Source organism: Miscanthus floridulus, chromosome 18, assembly GCF_019320115.1.
Source record: "Miscanthus floridulus cultivar M001 chromosome 18, ASM1932011v1, whole genome shotgun sequence".
In the NCBI taxonomy this organism is placed as follows: Eukaryota; Viridiplantae; Streptophyta; class Magnoliopsida; order Poales; family Poaceae; genus Miscanthus; species Miscanthus floridulus.
In genome coordinates, this window is record NC_089597.1 from 122,726,082 (window position 1) to 122,744,826 (window position 18,745).

The 18,745-nt window shown below is 46.8% G+C and overlaps 2 protein-coding genes and 1 pseudogene across 3 annotated transcripts; all 3 read right to left on the reverse strand.

The window, feature by feature from the left end:
• Positions 1–692: 692 nt before the first annotated feature.
• Positions 693–2,427, reverse strand: LOC136523043 (uncharacterized). The gene is made up of 2 exons (XM_066516825.1): positions 1,668–2,427; positions 693–1,571 (listed from the first exon to the last, which is right to left on the reverse strand). Exons 1-2 carry the CDS (start codon positions 1,878–1,880, stop codon positions 1,284–1,286), a joined length of 501 nt encoding a protein of 166 aa, XP_066372922.1. The 5' UTR covers positions 1,881–2,427; the 3' UTR covers positions 693–1,283.
• Positions 2,428–7,724: 5,297 nt separating this feature from the next.
• On the reverse strand, positions 7,725–12,159 carry LOC136521466 (putative cysteine-rich receptor-like protein kinase 20; annotated as a pseudogene).
• Positions 12,160–12,442: 283 nt separating this feature from the next.
• LOC136521752 (putative cysteine-rich receptor-like protein kinase 20) lies at positions 12,443–15,831 on the reverse strand. Of its 2 annotated transcripts, none has more exons than XM_066515525.1 (8): positions 15,312–15,831; positions 14,952–15,007; positions 14,751–14,836; positions 14,108–14,289; positions 13,775–13,976; positions 13,314–13,551; positions 13,068–13,221; positions 12,443–12,930 (listed from the first exon to the last, which is right to left on the reverse strand). In XM_066515525.1, the coding sequence occupies exons 1-8, from the start codon at positions 15,795–15,797 to the stop codon at positions 12,583–12,585; spliced, it is 1,752 nt and encodes a 583-aa protein (XP_066371622.1). In that variant the 5' UTR covers positions 15,798–15,831; the 3' UTR covers positions 12,443–12,582. The 2 variants fall into 2 exon arrangements, with proteins under 2 accessions (XP_066371622.1, XP_066371621.1); XM_066515524.1 differs by having other exon boundaries at positions 14,952–15,010.
• Positions 15,832–18,745: the final 2,914 nt, after the last annotated feature.

Sequence of the window (18,745 nt, forward strand, 5' to 3'; positions counted from 1 at the left end):
AAAGGGAGGGACCGGGGCCATTTCTAGAGAGAGAAGGGGGAGGAAAGACGAACACACCGATAGAACTACACACTTCTACGCTGCTTGAGAACAACGCCTCAAGCAGCCCGCACCACCCTCGCCGAGACCTGGGGCTAGCTCCCTCTCTCACCTAGCTTGTAACCCCCTACTACAAGCACTCCGGTGCAAGGAACAGAAGATCGATCTCTCAGACTGGACGTAGGGCCTCGATTGCCTGAACCAGTATAAACCTTGTGTCTCTTTGCATCACCATCCGGGATTAGGGGCACGCAGCACAAATTCACTCGTTGGTTGAGGGACCCCCGGTTCCAAAACACCGACACTTTGAGTCCCAAATGATCGATCGTCGCTCTAAATGCCCCCCATGAGACGTCGGTTGAGATTGGCGTTGTTTTTATCTTCCGCCTGGTAGATGAGGTTGAAATCTCTGAGGATGAGCCATCTATCATTCTCCGGTGGCGGAATGTTTTTTAGTTCTTGGAGGAATTGAAGTTTGGCATCCTCCCCTTGCGGCCCATATACCACCATAATTTGCCACGTTTTTCCATCTGCCCTCATCTTGATTTGCACGGTTATAGTGTTCGCGGTAAGTGCAATGTCGGAAAGGTCAAAGAAGTCTTTGTTGACCGCCAGGAAGATGCCTCCATGTGTTTGTTCCACCGGGAGCACACTATAGGAGTTTTCAAATTTCGCTCCGACTATTCGGCGAACCACATTACGTTCCATAGCTTGCATCTTTGTTTCTTGTAAACATACAATGGTGGCGCCGGTGGTTCTCACGAGCTCACTAACCGAGTCCTGTCGGGCGCCATCATTTAGCCCCCTGACGTTCCAATTAAGTACCTGGCAATTCAGCTGTGCCATATGTCAACTAATGGTACCCTACGTACAATAATTCTTCAGGAGTAGGCAAGTCGGAAGCCATTTGTTGGTTTAGTATAGGCAATAGGCATCAAGGTAAGCCCACAGTGGCAAAAGCACACACAGATTACGAAAGCATCAACTCGTAGTGGCCGATACAACTGAAAGCCGCTGGCTGTCGGCACGACGATACAGAGCACTTGCTCCCTGCACGCTGAGTTTTTGATACATCTAACTACCAGGTGACGGTTTGTTGCAGTTGGGTGGGATGGCGACTGTAGGCCTCTGGCTGTCGCCGAACCCAGGCGGTACACAAAAGATGTGGAGCTCGAAGAGCTTCTGCAGTGGCAAACGATTACTACCATTATTACAACGGGCGACCCATTTGCGACAGCAGTCATCTAGGCGTGTGGCAGCGCCTCGTCGGCGTCGAGGCCACACAGAGCCGTCATTGCCTTCACGGCGTCGTCATTAAGTGGTCCCTTGTACAAGCCGAAGTAGCGCAGCAACGCGTCGTCATGGCTGAGTCCTCCCCTGTCGAGGATGCCCAGTCTTTTCATCAGCACAAGCCTGGCCCTCGCTTGGGTGTCACCCCTTGGCCAATTCATGGCGGCTATGCGGACGCTTCTTCGCGCCGGTAGCAGGGCCTTCTTGCGTCGATTTGGTGTGCTGTGCTGACGCGGCTGGACCTGCAAGATGGGTGGAGGCAGGGATTGTGAAATTCCCTGTAGGAAATCAGATACCAGAGCATCATTGGCGTTCGTCGTTTGGCCGGCATTGTTTACCTCCTCGGCGTTGGCGTTCTGTTCCGGCTGCAGTTGTTGAAGTTCATTTGCCATGTGTGTGCGGCTGGGGCTGTTGCCGGACAACCCGCGGACACGGCGCCTGGAGTAGACCGCGCCAGGGCGGAAACGCACCACCTGGGCGTTTCTGGCCTGCTTTGTGTGGGCGCGGGGCGTGCGGAGAGGGCCTGGCCTCCTGGCGTAGACCTGGCCCATGCGGAAGCGTCGGTCAGCCGCGAGGCGTGCACGCTGCTCTGTCACGACGTCGTGGTCGTCGGTGGGGGGAACCTACAGTTCATTCATACAAGTAGGAGATACGTTTCTGGTGAGGTGCCCCGAAGAGGAGTCGTTAGTTGGTTCGTATGTGCCGTGTGCAGCGGCAACTGGAGGGTCGTTCGGTTCGCAGGTTGGAGGGGCAGAGACCAAAGGGATGACGGGCGAGTCGTCGCATTGACTCTGTTCTGCACGCACCTTGGGAGGGCTTGGCGACGGGTGGTGGTTGTTGCCGTTGCCTCCGTTGAAGTCCGGTGACTTGCAGCGCAGGCGCGGCGATGGTGATTTTGAGCGTGACGTCGTGTTCCTCGGCTCCGAGCGCGCGCGCCTATGCGGCCTACGGTGGGTCGCCCTTTCCCTGCTTCGTCCCCTGGCTCTGCGGAGGGCATCAGCCGGGTGGATGACGAGGTGCTGCCGAGCCCCCATGCCAGCATCTGTAGCGTCGCCTTGGGTCGGTTGCCGTGCACCCTTGCGAGCCGCGTCACCGCCTGTGGTCATCTGGCGATCCCCGTGGCCGTCCGCGTTGCTGTGCAATGGTCGTCGACGACCCCCACGTTCCGGACTTTGGTGTCAGCGGCCACCGTGCCTGGACGCCGAGCGTTCCCGCTCGCGGTCCTTTGGCGCCCGTGACAGGCTGCGGGTGAGCCGCGAGTACCACCTGTCCCCGTGGTGTTCACGGCGCCCACGATGGTCGCTGTCGTCGTCGCAGTTGCCGCCACGGGTGTCAGCCGGTGGAGGGTCGTGGCGGTCGCGCGGCATCCTTTCTCCATCCATGATCCCGTAGTCCCACGTGAAGACTCGGGGAGCAGCGGCCAGGCCGTCTCTGCCCAGAGGGTCCTCCACCAAGTCAAGGTGCACCAGCACCCTGAAGGTGAGTCCCCGGCGGCCGTGGGTATCCTGCGAACAGTGGGCCTCCGTCTTTCTGCATGACAAAGTCAGCCAGGTTACCTTTGGGATGTCGGATGGGTTGTGCGTCTAGGCCCAGACGCAGAGTGCCCTGGTGTCGGCACGGTCCAGCGAGGTCTTCTCAACGTAGTCGATGTCGCAAGCTCTGGCGACCGCCCTCTTGGCAATGCTCTCGCTCCAGGCGTGGAGGGGGATGCCTTCGAGGCATAGGCGGACGCGGAACTTGAGGTCGCAGATTTCTCCGTGTGTCACCAGCTGCCATGGCCTTGTGTGGATGTCGAGGTTGCGATAGGGGAAGGTCCCCCGCGACACCGCCTCATCGTGGTGGTGCCGGTGCTTGAAGTCGATGAAGAAGTCCTCGGGCGCGTGCCTGACGACGGAGACATCTTCCGGATGAACCGGAAACTGGTGGCAGATGGCCCGCTTGATGATCTCCGGCTCAACCACCGGGCGGTTCCCCCCAGCCAGGCCACCATGCCATGCATGGAGAGGCGGTCGAGCTCCTGGTCCATTGAGTCTACGGAGAGAGCCACTGCATAGGTGTCCAGGGGACGGACGGAGGGGTCCCCGGGCCTGGCCATGCCGCTCGCTTGTAGAGGTGGGAAGTTTGTTTCGTCGAGGGGAGGAGGAGCAGCCTTGGGCGGTGTTGGTTGCTGCCTGGCGGTTGAAGATCTTGTAGCGCACACATTGCTTTTATGTCCCCAGCGGCCGCACGAGAAACAGCGCACCGGGTCCCTGCAGGTCGCCGCGGCGTGGCCAGGGGCGAGGCAGCGGAAGCATTTACCTCGCAAGCGCCGCAGCAGCTCCACACTGAGGTGATGACGCGCTGAAATGACCTGGGTGGTTGAGGGTGTTGAATGCGCCTTGGTCTTGAACCCGGGGAGACGCCACCAGTATCGCGGGCGCACCATAGACCAGCCCTCCTCACCTTCGCTTGAATGCGCCGCACCGGCCCCCTGCCACGCCTCGGTGACAGGTCTAGGTCTCCCCCCTCGGGAAGGGGAAGTACCCCCAAAGCCGGGCGGAGACTGGATAGTTGGAGATGACAGCCCAGCGGAAAGAGCGTTGCGCCTCCCCGACGTGGATCTGAGGCAGGATCTTGCAGGCGCAGCGCTGGTGGGGTAGTAACGCCTCCCCGGACGGCAGAAGAGGGTAGCGGCGAACCTAACGCGTCGGGACGACGTGCCTTCCGTCCTTTCCAACCCGACAGCAGTAGCAGCGGACCCGGCGGAGGTGGCGCCGAGGCGGAGAAATTGCCTCGGAAAGGGGGCAGAGGACTCCCCGTGCGCCGCAGCGGAAGCAGCGGCGGGCGCACCGGGGCCCGGATGGTGGGGAGACAGCGTACGGGACGAGCAGCGGCGGTAGGGTTGTTCGATCTGTGGCCATGAGCCACCGCGGGCGGCGCTAGCGGGATGGGGAGGACGGCCGCGGGGAGGGGAGCGCGTAGAAACACGCGGGGACCGGGGGCCGCGGCCGGCGGCGGCGGATCTGGGCTGGTGGGCGGCGTACGGGGGCGGGGGCGGGGGCGGGGGTGGGGGCGGAGGAGAGGAGCGTAGCGGTTCCATCCTACCTTCAATGCCTCTTTGACCCCCCTTGATACTTGACCCTTGGTACTTGATACAGTTTCCTAAAAGAAAGAAAGAAAAAGGAATTAACAGAGTTCTGATCTTACTCTCCACACAGATATCGTTCTGAACAAATAAATAAACAAACGAAATCGCAGGAAACTGAAATTTCACAAGTTCAGCTCATGGTGCAGATTTTCAACAGAAAGCTTTCAAAACAACAGATCGAACAACCAACAGATATACTAAGCTCTGTTGGTTCAGAGAAAGCTGTAGCGACATTTTCAACAGCCAACAGATATACTACAAGAAGCCATACATTCAACAGCGGATTTGATGACATTTTGAAGTGCATTTCTGGGTTAGTCCATCGTGGATCAATCCATTGCTAATTCCCAATACAGATATTTATAAGTTTGCTAGTAGGAGTGACATGCAATCAGTTTAATGTTCACTCATAACACCAATAGTAAAAAGGAATTAACAAAGGAACAGAGTACATGGGACTAAGGAAAAGCAGTCCAGATCATAAAAGAGCTAAGTCTATGAGGACTAAAAGAGCTAAGGCTACTGTATAGTGTATACTGAATTTAAAAATCCAGAAATTGCATACCTGAGTGCATTTCTGAACACTAATCATCGTCGCTGTTGTCATCATCCACTTCATCATCTGAATTGCAATCCTTGAGCCAATCTTTTGTACATATAAGTGCCGCTACTGTTTTCGGACTTAAAGAATTTCTGTATTTGTCAATTATCATACCAGCAGTACTAAAAGTGGATTCAGAGGCTACTGATGACAAAGGTATTGCTAGAAAGTCACGAACCATCCTAGCTAGCACAGGGTATTGATCAGATTTTGTTTTCCACCACTTCAAAATATCAAAATTTTCACCCTCCCTTCCAGAAGCCAATGAATCCTCCAGGTAAGTATCAATTTCACATCTTCTTGAGCGATGAGATCGACTTTGTTGTTTGTACAAAACAAATTCCATCCCTAACTTGCGTCTTGCAGATGACCGAGAGAGCATGCTTGTTGATCCAATAACTTCAGGCGAGGAAGAAACATTGCTCTGTGAACTACTCTGCAGCATGCTGTCATAATGAGTATAGTACGCTTTAAACCAGATCATAGCATCATTTGTCTCGTTAGAAGCTACCTCCCCTCCATATGCTTTTGTGAGGTAATATTTCATGAAATATACTTTGTATCGTGGGTCTAGCAGCAATGCAATCAAAAGAACTTTATTAGGCTGATCCCAGTATTTATCAAACTTTAACTTCATCTCATTACATATGGCCTTCAAAAAGTCATCACTTTGGTTGCTCTCATCAAGGAGTAGTTCTCTTATCCCCCAAATCTCTTCAAGATATATATGTGCAGTTGGATACTAATGCACAGAGAATTCTCTTGTTGCATCAGCAAAGTTTTGCAAGAACTTACAAACTCTAATAGCCAAGTCCCATTGTTCCAAGTTAGGCCCTGGAATACTTTGCAAATCAGCATAGCGTGCCAATGCATCTTTATACTTAATAGCTTCCTCCAGTATGTCATATGTGGAGTTCCATCTAGTCGGAACATCTAGAATGAATCCCCTCTTACGTGGAAGCCCAAATTGTTGTGGAAGGGTGTTAAAAACCTGCAGGCGGGAGCTAGATGAGGAAAGATGCTTTATGACATTCCTAATTGGCTCAATCGCACCCCGAATAATTTTCATACCATCTTGGACAATTAAGTTCAGAATATGGGCTGCACATCTCACATGAAGGTCCAGACCTCTAAATGGCATATGCGCCCAAAGTGAGCTTTTCAACTTTCCCACAGCTTTGTCATTAGATGTGGCATTATCAAGAGTAAAAGCAAAAGCTCTATTTGATAGATCCCACTCATAAAGACATTCCATGATTGTACTATGAATTGCAGTGGAGTTGTGTGGATGAGGAACTTGTTTAAAATTGAGGAGATGACTGTGAAGCTTAAATTCTTCATCTATGTAATGAGCAGTCGAACAAATATAACCAAGTTCCTGGACTGATGTCCACATATCAGTGGTGAAACTGACACGAGAATCCAAAGAAGCAAAGCAACTCATAATCTTTCTTCTTTCATCACCATAAACAGCCATGCAATCATTCTTAAGTGTCTTCCTGCCATGAACTTCAAGGCTAGGGTGAGCTGATTTCATCATTTTCTTAAAGAATTTGTCTTCTATCTTTTTAAAAGCAACATTTGCACTGATCCAAAACTTTGTCATAAAATCTCTAGTGATTTTTGGGTCCACTATGAAATTACTTGTATCTGTAGTGGAGGCATTACTTGCAAATATTGAACTGCGATCAATATCTGGGGGGATTTGCTTGCAGCTCACCTGAATGTGGTTCCTCAGATGAGATATACCAGTACCTTGATTGTTCGACAATCTTGCTTGGTAGTGAATGCACGTTACTTTCCCTTCGAGAGGTAATTCTTCAAAATGGTTCCAGACAGCACACCAACATGGCAAAACTGCTATGCAAAACCACCCCAGAGGGTTATTTAAACGGTTTTGCAAAGGTTAAGGGGTCAAATAACTGGTTTTATAGGTTGGGGGGTGAAGTAGTTGGGTTGCAATAGGTGAGGGGGTTATGTAGACTTTTTCCTAATAGAAAAGTTAAATTTTCAAAACAATAAAATTGCATCATCAGAGTATAAGTAATAATTTTGAACAACAAAGAAGTTAAATTTACAAAACAGTTAAGTTACTTTTCCAAAACATCAAAGTTACATCTTTGAGACAACAAGGTTAATTTTCTAGTATTAGACATAACTTGTTCACTAGTTCTATTCACAGGACTATAAACCATAGCTTACAGCCTTACAAAATTCCTTTTCCAATTAGATGTAACTTTTCACATGTTACATTTACGGACCATAAAGTTACTTTTGTGGTTATATGCACAAAGTAAACAAATCATCTTTCCTTTTTTTTCCTGAACCCTGAAAATGGCAGGGACAAAATTGTATTTTGAGAAAGTTTGTGGACTCTCCTTTCTTAAGACTAAAATGGAGGACCTACTCCATTTAGATTTTGCCTTTTTGTTTCCTGTTGTGCAGGAGTAATTCTGTAATTGCTAATAGGTGGTGATGCATGTGGATATTACTCTTCTACTTGGTTTCATGCTAAATTTTAGTATCCAGGCTCGTTGGTGAAATCTGCTATGGATTTGATGGCTGTGGCAGTGTTTGTGCGCCAACAAGCTCTAACACATTGACTAAGATATCACCATATCAGCAATGAAGATACAAATATTTTTTTCCTGACAATGACACGGATAGTTACCCATTAACCATTGGATATTATAGGTGAAATCCAAAAACGGCAAGAGTGATGTAATATACACACACAGACAGTATGCTCCTAATATTTGACATTCTGCATGAAGTGGCCCAAAGCCCATCACATTTCAAGTTCTCCATGTTCTGTTATATATTTATTTGTGTCTACATTTTTTAGGTCTCTGGGTCTACAATGATGCGGACCCTCGTTGACATAGGTGCTGAACTTGTGATTGTTATGTCTATGGTCCTGCTTGACTGGCTAACATATGTCGGTAACTTGTCACCAGTAGCACCTCGCTTGTACAGCTCTGATGGCTGCTTAGGATCTGGTAATAAACTTATGCTTTGAAAGTTCAAGAGTGACACAACATCCAACATGGTTGGGCGATCTGTTGGTTCCTCCTGAGCGCAGAGTAGTGCCACTTGAGCATACTGCATTACCTCAGCAAGTTCAAATTCATCACCCAATATTGGATCGACAAGCTCATGTAGCCTTCCATCGTTCCATAGTTGCCATGCCTGAAATATTTTATTCAGTTTGTTTAGGGCCAACAATATTGTAGTGTAAATACAGATTCATAAACAGTGGAGAAAGTTTTGGTACAAATATGCAGAGGACAAAACAACTGCAAATATTCAACATTTTGAATGGCCTCTTTTAAAATGTCATGTTTACTCACATCTCGTACAAGGGTACCAACAGAATCTCCTTGCTTCTCCATTATGATATTCTTTCGCCCACTGATGGTCACTAAAACCATCACCCCAAAGCTAAACACATCTGTCTTTAGTGAAGTATACACCTCGAGACATGTACTCAGGAGCTTTGTAGCCACTTCATAAACACCAAAAGAGAGACATTAACACATTGGAACACTATTGTTGCAGAAGCCTAGAATTGAAATTATGTGTATCTTACCTAGTCCCCACAACCCTGCTTGTACACTCTTCAGCGAAATCTGAACTCAGAGTTCTAGCTGATCCAAAATCAGCAATCTTTGGGTTCATGTCATGATCTAACAGGATGTTCTTGGGTTTCAAATCCCTATGGACAATCCATAACTTGGACTGTTTGTGAAGGTAAACAAGTCCTTCAGCTAACCCTTTGATTATATTGATTCGCTTAGACCAGTCTAGCAACGGACCCCATTCTTTTGTCTGCAAAATGTGCAAAAGAACAATTGTGATTCAGTTTAAAATGAAATTATGGTTTACACAACTACAAACCAAAATGAGAATAGCTTCAGATCAACTATGATCTAAAACCAAGAATAAAGTGAAACAAGAGTGAAATCTTTGTAAAGAGTGCAATAGGCATATATTTGAAAATAATTCCAAACAGTGCAGCAAGTGGCATCCAGAGTTGAGGAAGACATTGAGTAGTGTAAGAGGGCATTTAATTCATTGCGGTTGATCTCAACCTGTAAATCTTGCTTTGTGTGCAATTTTGTGTTGTGTAAAAATCTTGCCAGGTGAATTATGTGGTGCTCCTGTGGAGTTTTGGGACTGGCCATGCCCACCGGTGTATTATGTATATAAAGATGTTTAAACTTTTTTTCCCTTCTTAATCGATAGGCAGAGCTCCTACCAGTTATGACTCATGTTAGAAAAAACAAATGGAGGAACTATATCGAAACATACTGTGAAAATAACAGGTCATAGGGAAGTTTACCAAAGATGAAATGGTGCAGACTACCCTTGTGCATGAACTCATACACTAGAATCCTTTCTTTCCCATGGATACACCACCCCAAAAATCTAACTAGATTGGTATGCTGAAGCCTCGCAAGCAGAAATTCACTGCTGAAATCAAACACTGTAGCATGTTCATCCATCCTTTTGATGGCAATCATGGATCCATCAGGCAACTGACCCTGCAATGATTAATTAGATCTACTTTAAACAACATTTCAAGAATACAAAAATAGCGCCACATTTGAAAGACAAAGGATAAGCAATCACTCCATTAGTTAATTCCTGTTTTGGGTTATAATTACCTTGTAAACTGTAGCAAAACCACCCCACCCGATGTTTCTACTTTCTGAGAAATTGTCTGTAGCATCAATAATCTGGAAGAATTCAAACCTGCTGAATCCTGAGCAACTCTCTTGAGTACGGATGCAAAGCTCCAACAGTTCTTCAATGTTCAGACTTTTCTGTTCTCTAAAGTCCAGTGCTCCTGAATCATGGATAAGCTATCCATATTAACTGTAGAATCGCAACACTTGCTGATATGGATAATTAAAAACAAAAATACCATGAAAATGTTCAAGTTTCTTTGGTAGATCATTGAATCAACACATTGGAAGACCTTTGTAGTTTGGATACCGAAATAACATTTTACTTTGAAAGGAACTGTTTAGTGTAGAACTTTATGCAAGACTATGTAATTTGCCTCTTACAGATATGTTAGTAACACTAGTAACTTAATACTCTTCCCATGACTCATGCTAATTTCATTTTTTATATATACAGTATGAAATTCTGTGTGGCATACAGAAGTGGTATAAAAGATGTTAAATTAGTGACATGTCACCCTTTTTCATTAGTCCTGTTGCAGTATGTTTAAAAGCATGAGTAGTAGAGTATTAAAAATTATGCATGTCAAAATAATTTAGTGATTCTTGGAGAAAAAACATTACTATGAGATTTTAGTATTTGAGTTTGGATTTATTTTATTATTATTATTTTTGGTTGATTCTACATCCCCGAGAACTAGGAAACTTACAGTGGCGACTTTCTACCTGATAATGGTTGTTTTGCAACACTGCAAACTTGAGTAGCTCCTTGAATCTGTATTTTGGTGAAGTCCGAAACACTTCTTGGAAACCTAATGGTAGATAAAGATCATTTTTTTCGATGGAAGGTAGATAAAGATCATTATTATGCCAAAACCATCAATAATATCAATAGTCCGAAAAAGATGAAAAATGTGTTCAGCAGAAGAACAGGTTGCTTGGTTACATAATTAGAGGTTCACTCGGATTTTTTTAAGTAAAAAAAAAATACTTGTTGCTCTATGAACAAATATGCTAGAAATTTGTGGAAGCAAAATTCTTTTTAGACAAATTAATTCATAGTCCAAATGAAACTGACTAGTCTGATATACAATAACAGAAATGCTTTTTCAGAACTCTATGCTCCAAAAATGTTTTTCTTTTCAGAACGTATGATCTAAAATCAGTTATTAGTCATTAATTAGCCAAATATGATCAGTAAATTTCTAATTGCTCATCTATTGAAGTTCACTTAGGATGCCGATTTCTTAATAAAGAATTGATAATGATATAATTTGAGATTTTGTAGGGCATGATAAAGTTTGCTATTTGACACCTGAGCAATCACTTGCTGAGTATTATCCACTACATTAAAAATAATCTCACCTGACATGATGGTTTGAACCATTCGTGATTAGACCTGGTTCTCCCTCGGCAGTCTGCTGGACAACGATAGAAAGAAAACTTAACGAACGGAACAGTTAAAATTTACAAATGCTATAGATGTACAATTGAGAGTGATTGAACAGTAAGCCATTTGATCAGTTGAGAACTATAGCAGTTAATATAAAACTGTTTCATTTGCATATGCAATGACTATTGGACTCAAATTCACACGCATAATTCCTACTTCCTAGGGTCAACTGAAAGGAGAATTTGGGATGGGATTACAGAGAGGTCAAAATAATCTCCTTCAAATCAGTTCTTCTTCTTGACCTCATACATACAACATATGAACTGAAGTACCAAATCAAGAAGCCACCTCATAAGTAGTACTCACTAATCAGCAAGGTAAAACACGCATACCTTGGCATTGCGATCATGCGTACTGTCGACGAGGGCGATAAGTGGGACTAAGCGGATGAACATGTCGATCTCCTTCTCCGCAGCGCGGAGCTCGTCGGCCATCCGGGCGCCGAGGAACAGGCTGCGGAGGTACCCGCAGTCCTGGCACGCCGTGACGAGCGCGTAGCACCGTCGCAGTGCGCCCTGGAGCTGCTCGAGCGGCCGCCGCGTGACCTCCCGCCGCATCAGCTCGGCGACCTCCAGCTCCTGCAGCAGGCCGCCGACGACCTCCACGTGCTGCGCCAGGCGCCGGCACGCGTCGCGGTGGCGGCGCGCAGCCAACGCGGCCTGCACGACCATGGACACCAGCCCGAGCGTGTCGACGCCGACCAGCTGCGCCACGTTCGAGGCCTGCCCGAGGACGGTCCACAGGCCTGCCATGGCCGCTTCCTGCCGTGCTCACCACCGCCACTTCTGCCCGGACCTGGTCGCCGCTATTGACGAACCCAATTATATGGTCTAGGTGAGTAGGTTAGTGTGGACGTCGACTTTGACTAAGTGTGGAATTGAGATAAGTTTTTTCCGTGTTGACAAGAGGCTGAGCTCGTTTTGAATCTTGTGGTCGTGCTCTTAGTAGCCATGTTCCTGTTCCCGTTCCATTTCCGGAACGGAAATAGGTATCATTTTATAACGTGGAAACAGAACGTTCCCGTTCCTGGAACGCAGAGGTTCATGGAGTGTGGAACGTGAGAACGGGAACGTGAGCCATGTTCCTGTTCCTAGGCTGCTAAAAAATCGTGCTCGCTCTCTTCTTAATGAAATACACGCTCAGGCGCATTCGCGAAAAAGAGTCTTAGCTTGCCAATTTTAATCCTTTTAAAAAAGCAAAAAGACAAGGCAAACACCAAAACGAGCTCTAGCAGAGCCTCGATCGAGGTGAAGTAAAACAAAATACTGTAATATTCTCAAAGTAATAAATAATGTTATTTACACAAAGATTTCGTTCAAAACAAATCATTTACACAAAGAGAAAACATTCTGGATTCTCTGTTTTTAAAATCATTTTGAACATTTCAAGTCTCTGGCTCCACAATGATGCAGACCCTAGTTGATACTGGAGCTGAGCTTGTGATGGTTATGTTTATGGTTCTACTTGATTGATGAACATACGTCGATAATTTGTCGCCAGTAGCACCACCATTGTTCAGCTCAGATGGCTGCTTAGGATCCAGCAATAGGCTTATGCTTTCAAAGTTTAGGAGTGCAGTAACGTCTGACATGGTGGGGCGATCTGCTCGATCTTCCTGAGTGCAGAGTAGTGCCACCTGAGCGTACTGCTTTACCTCAGCAAGTTCAAATCCATCACCTAATATTGGATCTACAAGCTCATGTAGCCTTCCATCATGCCACAACTGCCATGCCTGAAACACATGTTTAGCTGTCAGCAAAGATTTTATAGTGTAAATCCAAACTCACATATGTATGCCCGGTTTTGAAATAAATATGGAGAGGATGAAACTAAGCAAATATTCAACATTTCAGAAGTTGGATCACTCACGTCTCTTACGAGGTTACCAACAGTGTCTCCTTGATGCTCCAGTATGATATTCTTTCGCCCACTGATGACCACTAAAGCCAACACCCCAAAGCTAAAAACATCAGACTTGACTGAATAAATGCCTCGAGATGCATACTCTGGAGCTTTGTAACCACTGAATAAACAATCAGGAGAGTGGCATCAGTGCACAAGAACAAAATTGTTTTGCACATAGTCCTGTTACAATCAATGTTGTGAATTGCTTACCAAGTTCCCACAACCCTACTTGTATGCCCTTCTGATGCATCTGAACTCAGAGTTACAGCTGATCCGAAATCTGAAATCTTTGGGTTCATGCCATGATCCAGGAGGACATTTTCTGGTTTCAGGTCCCTATGGACAATGCAAAACTTGGAGTGTTTGTGTAAGTAAATGAGTCCCTCTGCTAATCCTTTAATTATATTAAGTCGCTTAGACCAGTCAAGCAATGGCCCCTTTACTTTGTCTGCAAAATGTTAAGGCAACAAGCATATTAAGAATCCTTTTGTTTACAATTTTAAGCTATTCTGAATCAAACGACAATAAATTCAGATCAGCTGAGGCAAGAAGGAATTAACTAAAACTGGAGTTATTCAAGTCTTTCATTTGATCAGAATGGCTTTAGAGATAATGAAAGGAATCAAGTGAAGTATGTTTTGAAGAATAACTTTGGTTATAGGAAAACATACCAAAGATGAATTGGTACAGGCCACCTTTGTGCATGAGCTCATACACCAGAATTCTTTCTTTCCCATGGATGCACCACCCCAATAGCCTAACTAGATTGATATGCTCAAGCCTCGCTAGTAGAAATTCATTGGTGAAATCATATACTGCCACATGTTCATTCAACCTTTTGACGGCAATCATGAGTCCATCAGGCAACTCACCCTGCAGTGTTCACAAATAAATAAAGCTTGAACTATATTATGTCAAAATAGACTACTAGAGCATCACTTATTTGAAAGATAATGCTTACAAGCATTCATTTTGTTAGTTCATTCTATTTGGGTTATAATTACCTTGTAAACTTTAGCAAAACCACCCCACCCAACGTTTCTATCCTCTGAGAATGTGTCGGTAGCGTTGACAATCTGAGAGAATTCAAACTTTCTGAATCCTGAGCAACTCTCTTCAGTATGGGTACAAAGCTCCAACAGTTCTTCAGTGTCCAGAATCTTCTGTCCTTGCAAGTCCATTGCTCCTGAAATTATGGATAGTATATCCTTGTCACCGGTGGAACTGCAGCATTCATCTGGTTAAGCTAATAAAGAAGTACAGTGAGAACAATCAAGCTTCTTTGATAGATCATCATATCCGAAGACAAGTGTAGGACTTCAGGTTAGAGTTTGCATATGTATAATATATGCTAGTACTACTAGTTAGCTTAGTGCTCTTCCATGATTCATGCTTATTTTCTTTCTATATGATGCATGAAATTCTGTGTGGTACAGGAAAGTGGTACAAGTTTATTAAATTAGTCACACGAGCACTTTTATTCTCTCCATTGCAGTATGTTCAAAAGCATGGAGTATCAACAACAGTTAAAGCATTAGAGATTCTTGAAGCGATAACATTGAAATGAAAATTTCAGTCTCTTGATATTTTTTTTAGACCACGACTATGAGGATAAGAAATCATACTATCATAGAGGTAACTACCTACCTGCAAACGATTGTTTTGCAACATTATAAATTTTAGGAGCTCCTTGAACTTGTATTCTGGTGAAGTCCTCAACACTTCTTGGAAATCTGATCATTATGCCAAAATGCCAATTTCTTCAAAGGCATGACATAGATTTGAATTTTGATATGCGAGGAATTAATTTGCTGACTTTTAATCGACTACATTTAAACAAAATGTAACCTGACGTGATGATGGCTTGACCCATTCATGATTAGAACTGGCACTGCTTCAGCAGCCTGCTGGTAGACAAAGACTTTGAAGTCAACAAGTATTACTGATGTCATCTATCTCTAGGATTGACCTGTTTATTTTTTAAAAAAACTAATCATACACACACATATAAAAGACATTCGATGAATTCAGTGGTAGTAACTTTGTATAAAACTTTTCAGTTCATAGATGCTACTTCAATCGGATTACAAACAAAACGAATGGCCCTAGAATAAGCTATTCTTCTTCCTAATAACAATACAAATTACATGTTCACATGATATGAAATGAACAACCAAAAGTAATCAACAAGCTAAAACACGAGCGTACCGTGACCCGGCGTTCATGTGTAGTGTCGACGAGCGCGATAAGCGGGACGAGGCGGATGAACATGTCGATCTCCTGCTCCACGGCGCGGAGCTCTTCGGCCATCCGGGCGCCGAGAAACAGGTTGCGGAGGTACCCGCAGTCCTGGCACGCCGTGACGAGGGCGTAGCACCGCCGCAGGGCGTCATGGAGCTGCTGGAGGGGCCGCCGCGTGGCCTCCCGCCGCATCAGCTCGGCGAGCTCCAGCTCCCGCAGCAGGCCGCCGACGATATCCACGTGCTGCGCCAGGCGCCGGCACGCGTCGCGGTGGCGGCGCGCCGCCAGCGCGGCCTGCACGACCATGGACACCAGCCCGAGCGCGTCCACGCCGACCAGCTGCGCCACGTTCGAGGCCTGCCCGAGCACGGTCCACAGGCCGCTCGGGCTCGCCATGGCCGCTTCCTGGGCCTCTCCTGCTCTGAACCTCGTCACCGTCGCTGCGTGCGCCATTGTACGGGTCAACCGGTCAGGTCAGGTGACTGGTGAGTACTGCTGCTGAACAGTGACTTTGACTAAAGCGTGGCACTTGTGTGGAACTTTTGGAGAAAGAAAATCTGTTCACTGATGGTCAAAATGGGCCGACCTGCTCAGCATTGCTGAATTGTTGGCATCTAGCCCAACCTCAACAGGCCTCACGAGAGTTACGTTGTTGGGCTAAAGTTTTGTCATTTTCACATCTGAGGTTCGGATGCTAACTAGGATGACTAAATCTCCTACATACAACTAAAAAGAACAAAGCGTGGACATTTTTTGGTACGACATTTATTTTGGTTCGTCCGTCTGCCCACGACCGTGCGATACCTCGCTCGGTTTGTCGCTCTGCCTTTGCCCGTGCGAAAAAAAAATCTCGGTTGGAGCCCCGCCTCAGAGCTCCGCTGTCTCGCTGCTCCGGAGCCCCGCCCGCCTTGAAGCCGTGCCGGAGCCCACCCGCCTCTTGGAGCCCCGCCATCTCGGCCGCGCCGGATCCCTACCTCTGCCTGCATAGGAGCCCCGCCTTGGGGCTCCGCTGTCTCGCCTCGCCGAAGCCACTCCGTGTCGGCCTTAACCCCACCCGCCTCGAAGCCCCGACTTGCACTCGGAGCCCTGCCGTCTCGCCGTGCCGCTCGGAGCCCGTCCGCGAAGGCATCTTCCCCGTCGGAGCCCGCATCGAGGACCATGTCGCCGTCTAGGTCTACCACACGCGACGAGGTATGCATCTCACCATTCTGTGCTCTTGTCGTGTGCCGCCGGCCCCCGCACGCTGTCACCGCACGCTGCCTGCCCGCGCCCACGTTGTGGCGCGCTGCCTGCTCCCGCGCCGCCGAGCGCTGCTGCCTGCCCTCGGGCCGCCGCGTGCAGCCTGCTCCAGCACCGCCGCGCGCTGCCTTCCCCCGCGGCGCCGCTCATGTACTTGGGCCAGACGAACCGTGGCTGGACCGCTCAATGGTTCATCTGGCACATTTCCCTAGGCTGAAACCCTAACTGGCCCATTAAGGGCTTGTTTCAACATTTTTACTTCTATATTATGTGTTGTAATCATAAAATTAAATCTAGGATAGCTTTTTTGCTGTAAAAATAAATTAGTTCTAGGGTCGAATATTACTTTTATATTATGCTTGTTATTATTTGTACATTGTTCGATATAAAATAAATTAAGTCTAGGTTAGCATTTTTTTATATTGCTTAATTTATTGCAATGGTTTTTGTTATCCGATTGGTGTGGAAAACATTATTCGGGCCGCTCCTGCTGCTCCCGTTCGACCCTCGATTCGGACCGCGTCGGCTTCTACTGCATCCCGGAGAAGAAGGTCTTGTCCAAGACGCTGCCCGACGTGCGCGACAAGGTGGCGTGCGGCTCCTCGTGTGGGTGGCTGGCGCTCACGGACGAGGCGGCGTCCATGACGCTGCTGAATCCATTCTCCGGTGCCCGTGCCCCCCGTGTTGAGCTCCCACCAGCAGGCGAACACGTCGCGGCGGCGTCCTCATCGGAACGCGTGTCTAGGATCCACGGGCGGTGGGTCCTCCATCCCACCAACGGCTACGGGGACGCGGATGCCGCAGGCAGAGCCATCAAGCTAGAAGACATGAGGGACGTGTTCTTTCGTGAGATCGTGCTCTCGGCGTCGCCTGACGCCGCCGGCCGCGAGTGCGTGACCATAGGCATGCTTGGGTGCTCCAACCGCGACGCTGCTGCCATCGTTGTCGCCACCTGCGGGGCTCTGCCACCGCAGCTACCTGGAATCAAACAGTGAGCTGCACATTGTGGGTGCCATGGTGCGCACGTTCCACGAGACACAGAGCTTCACCTGCAGCAGCGTGATCTACAAGTGCAACCTCCACGACCGTACGCCGGAGTGGTCCAGGGTGAGGGACATCAGTGACCAGACACTGTTCGTGTCTAAACATTTCAATGAAAGCTTCAGTGGAACAAGTGTATCCAAGTACAAGGAGAACAAAATCTACATGTCTAAGCCATTGTATGGGGATCCGTACGACTTGGTCCATCGATTGGAGATCGTTGATATTGCTACCGGCGCATCCAAAGTGAAGCCCGTCCAGGAAAAGATACAGGGTTCCGAGACTCTAGGTTGGATTCGACCCAATCTCTGAAAGGATCATTGCAAGACATCAATCATCTCATAGCTTCGGATAATATCGCAAAGTTACTAAAAACTGTAACCGTGCCCTCACCTCAAATATTGTCCAGATAAATGGATTACAATGAAAGAAATGGGTATCGGAGATTTCTTCCTGCCAATATAAAGCATTATCTTAGCCACATCACGGAAAGGTCTATAAAGTAGAGTTTGTGAGCCTGCGACGCCGCGCACTCCGTGACTGTGTTAAATTCATAAACTTTGCTTTTTGGATTAAATGTCACTTTAACGTTGGTATTTAATTTTTACAGTATTGTTATCTTATCGTGCGATCCGTGTGTTTTTAGTATAAATTATTAGTTATCCCGTAGCAACGCACGGGCACGCTACCTAGTATAAGCTAATTATAAAATTAATTGCACAGGAGTAGACTAATTAGCGAGACAAATCTATTAAGCCTAATTAATCTATGATCATCATATGTTTACTGTAGCACCACGTTGTCAAATCATGGGCTAATTAGGCTTAATAGATTCGTCTCGTAAATTAGCCTCCATCTGTGTAAGTTGTTTTTTAATTAGTATACATTTAATATTCCTAATTAGCACCTAAACATCTGATGTGACGGAACTAAACTTTAGTCCCCTAGTATCAAACACCCCAGTCACAGGGTCGGTTCGTCGACAAACAGAGTCACATCAATATACCACAAGTTTTTAAGCAACTATTTGATTTACTATTGAAACTATGACGTGATATACTTTCTTAGCACCCTATTTCATAGGTCATGGACTTATTTTTCTGTTAAACTTCGCCGCCGGT

Coding starts and splice junctions, on each gene's coding strand:
- LOC136523043 (XM_066516825.1), bottom strand. CDS start 1,880: ATGGGCCAGGTCTACGCCAGGAGGCCAGGCCCTCTCCGCACGCCCCGC. Junction 1,572..1,667: donor AGAACGCCAACGCCGAGGAG/GTAAACAATGCC, acceptor CCCATCTTGCAG/GTCCAGCCGCGTCAGCACAG.
- LOC136521752 (XM_066515524.1), bottom strand. CDS start 15,797: ATGGCGCACGCAGCGACGGTGACGAGGTTCAGAGCAGGAGAGGCCCAG. Junction 15,011..15,311: donor CACATGAACGCCGGGTCACG/GTACGCTCGTGT, acceptor TTTGTCTACCAG/CAGGCTGCTGAAGCAGTGCC. Junction 14,290..14,750: donor TGCAAAACAATCGTTTGCAG/GTAGGTAGTTAC, acceptor CCATAATTTCAG/GAGCAATGGACTTGCAAGGA.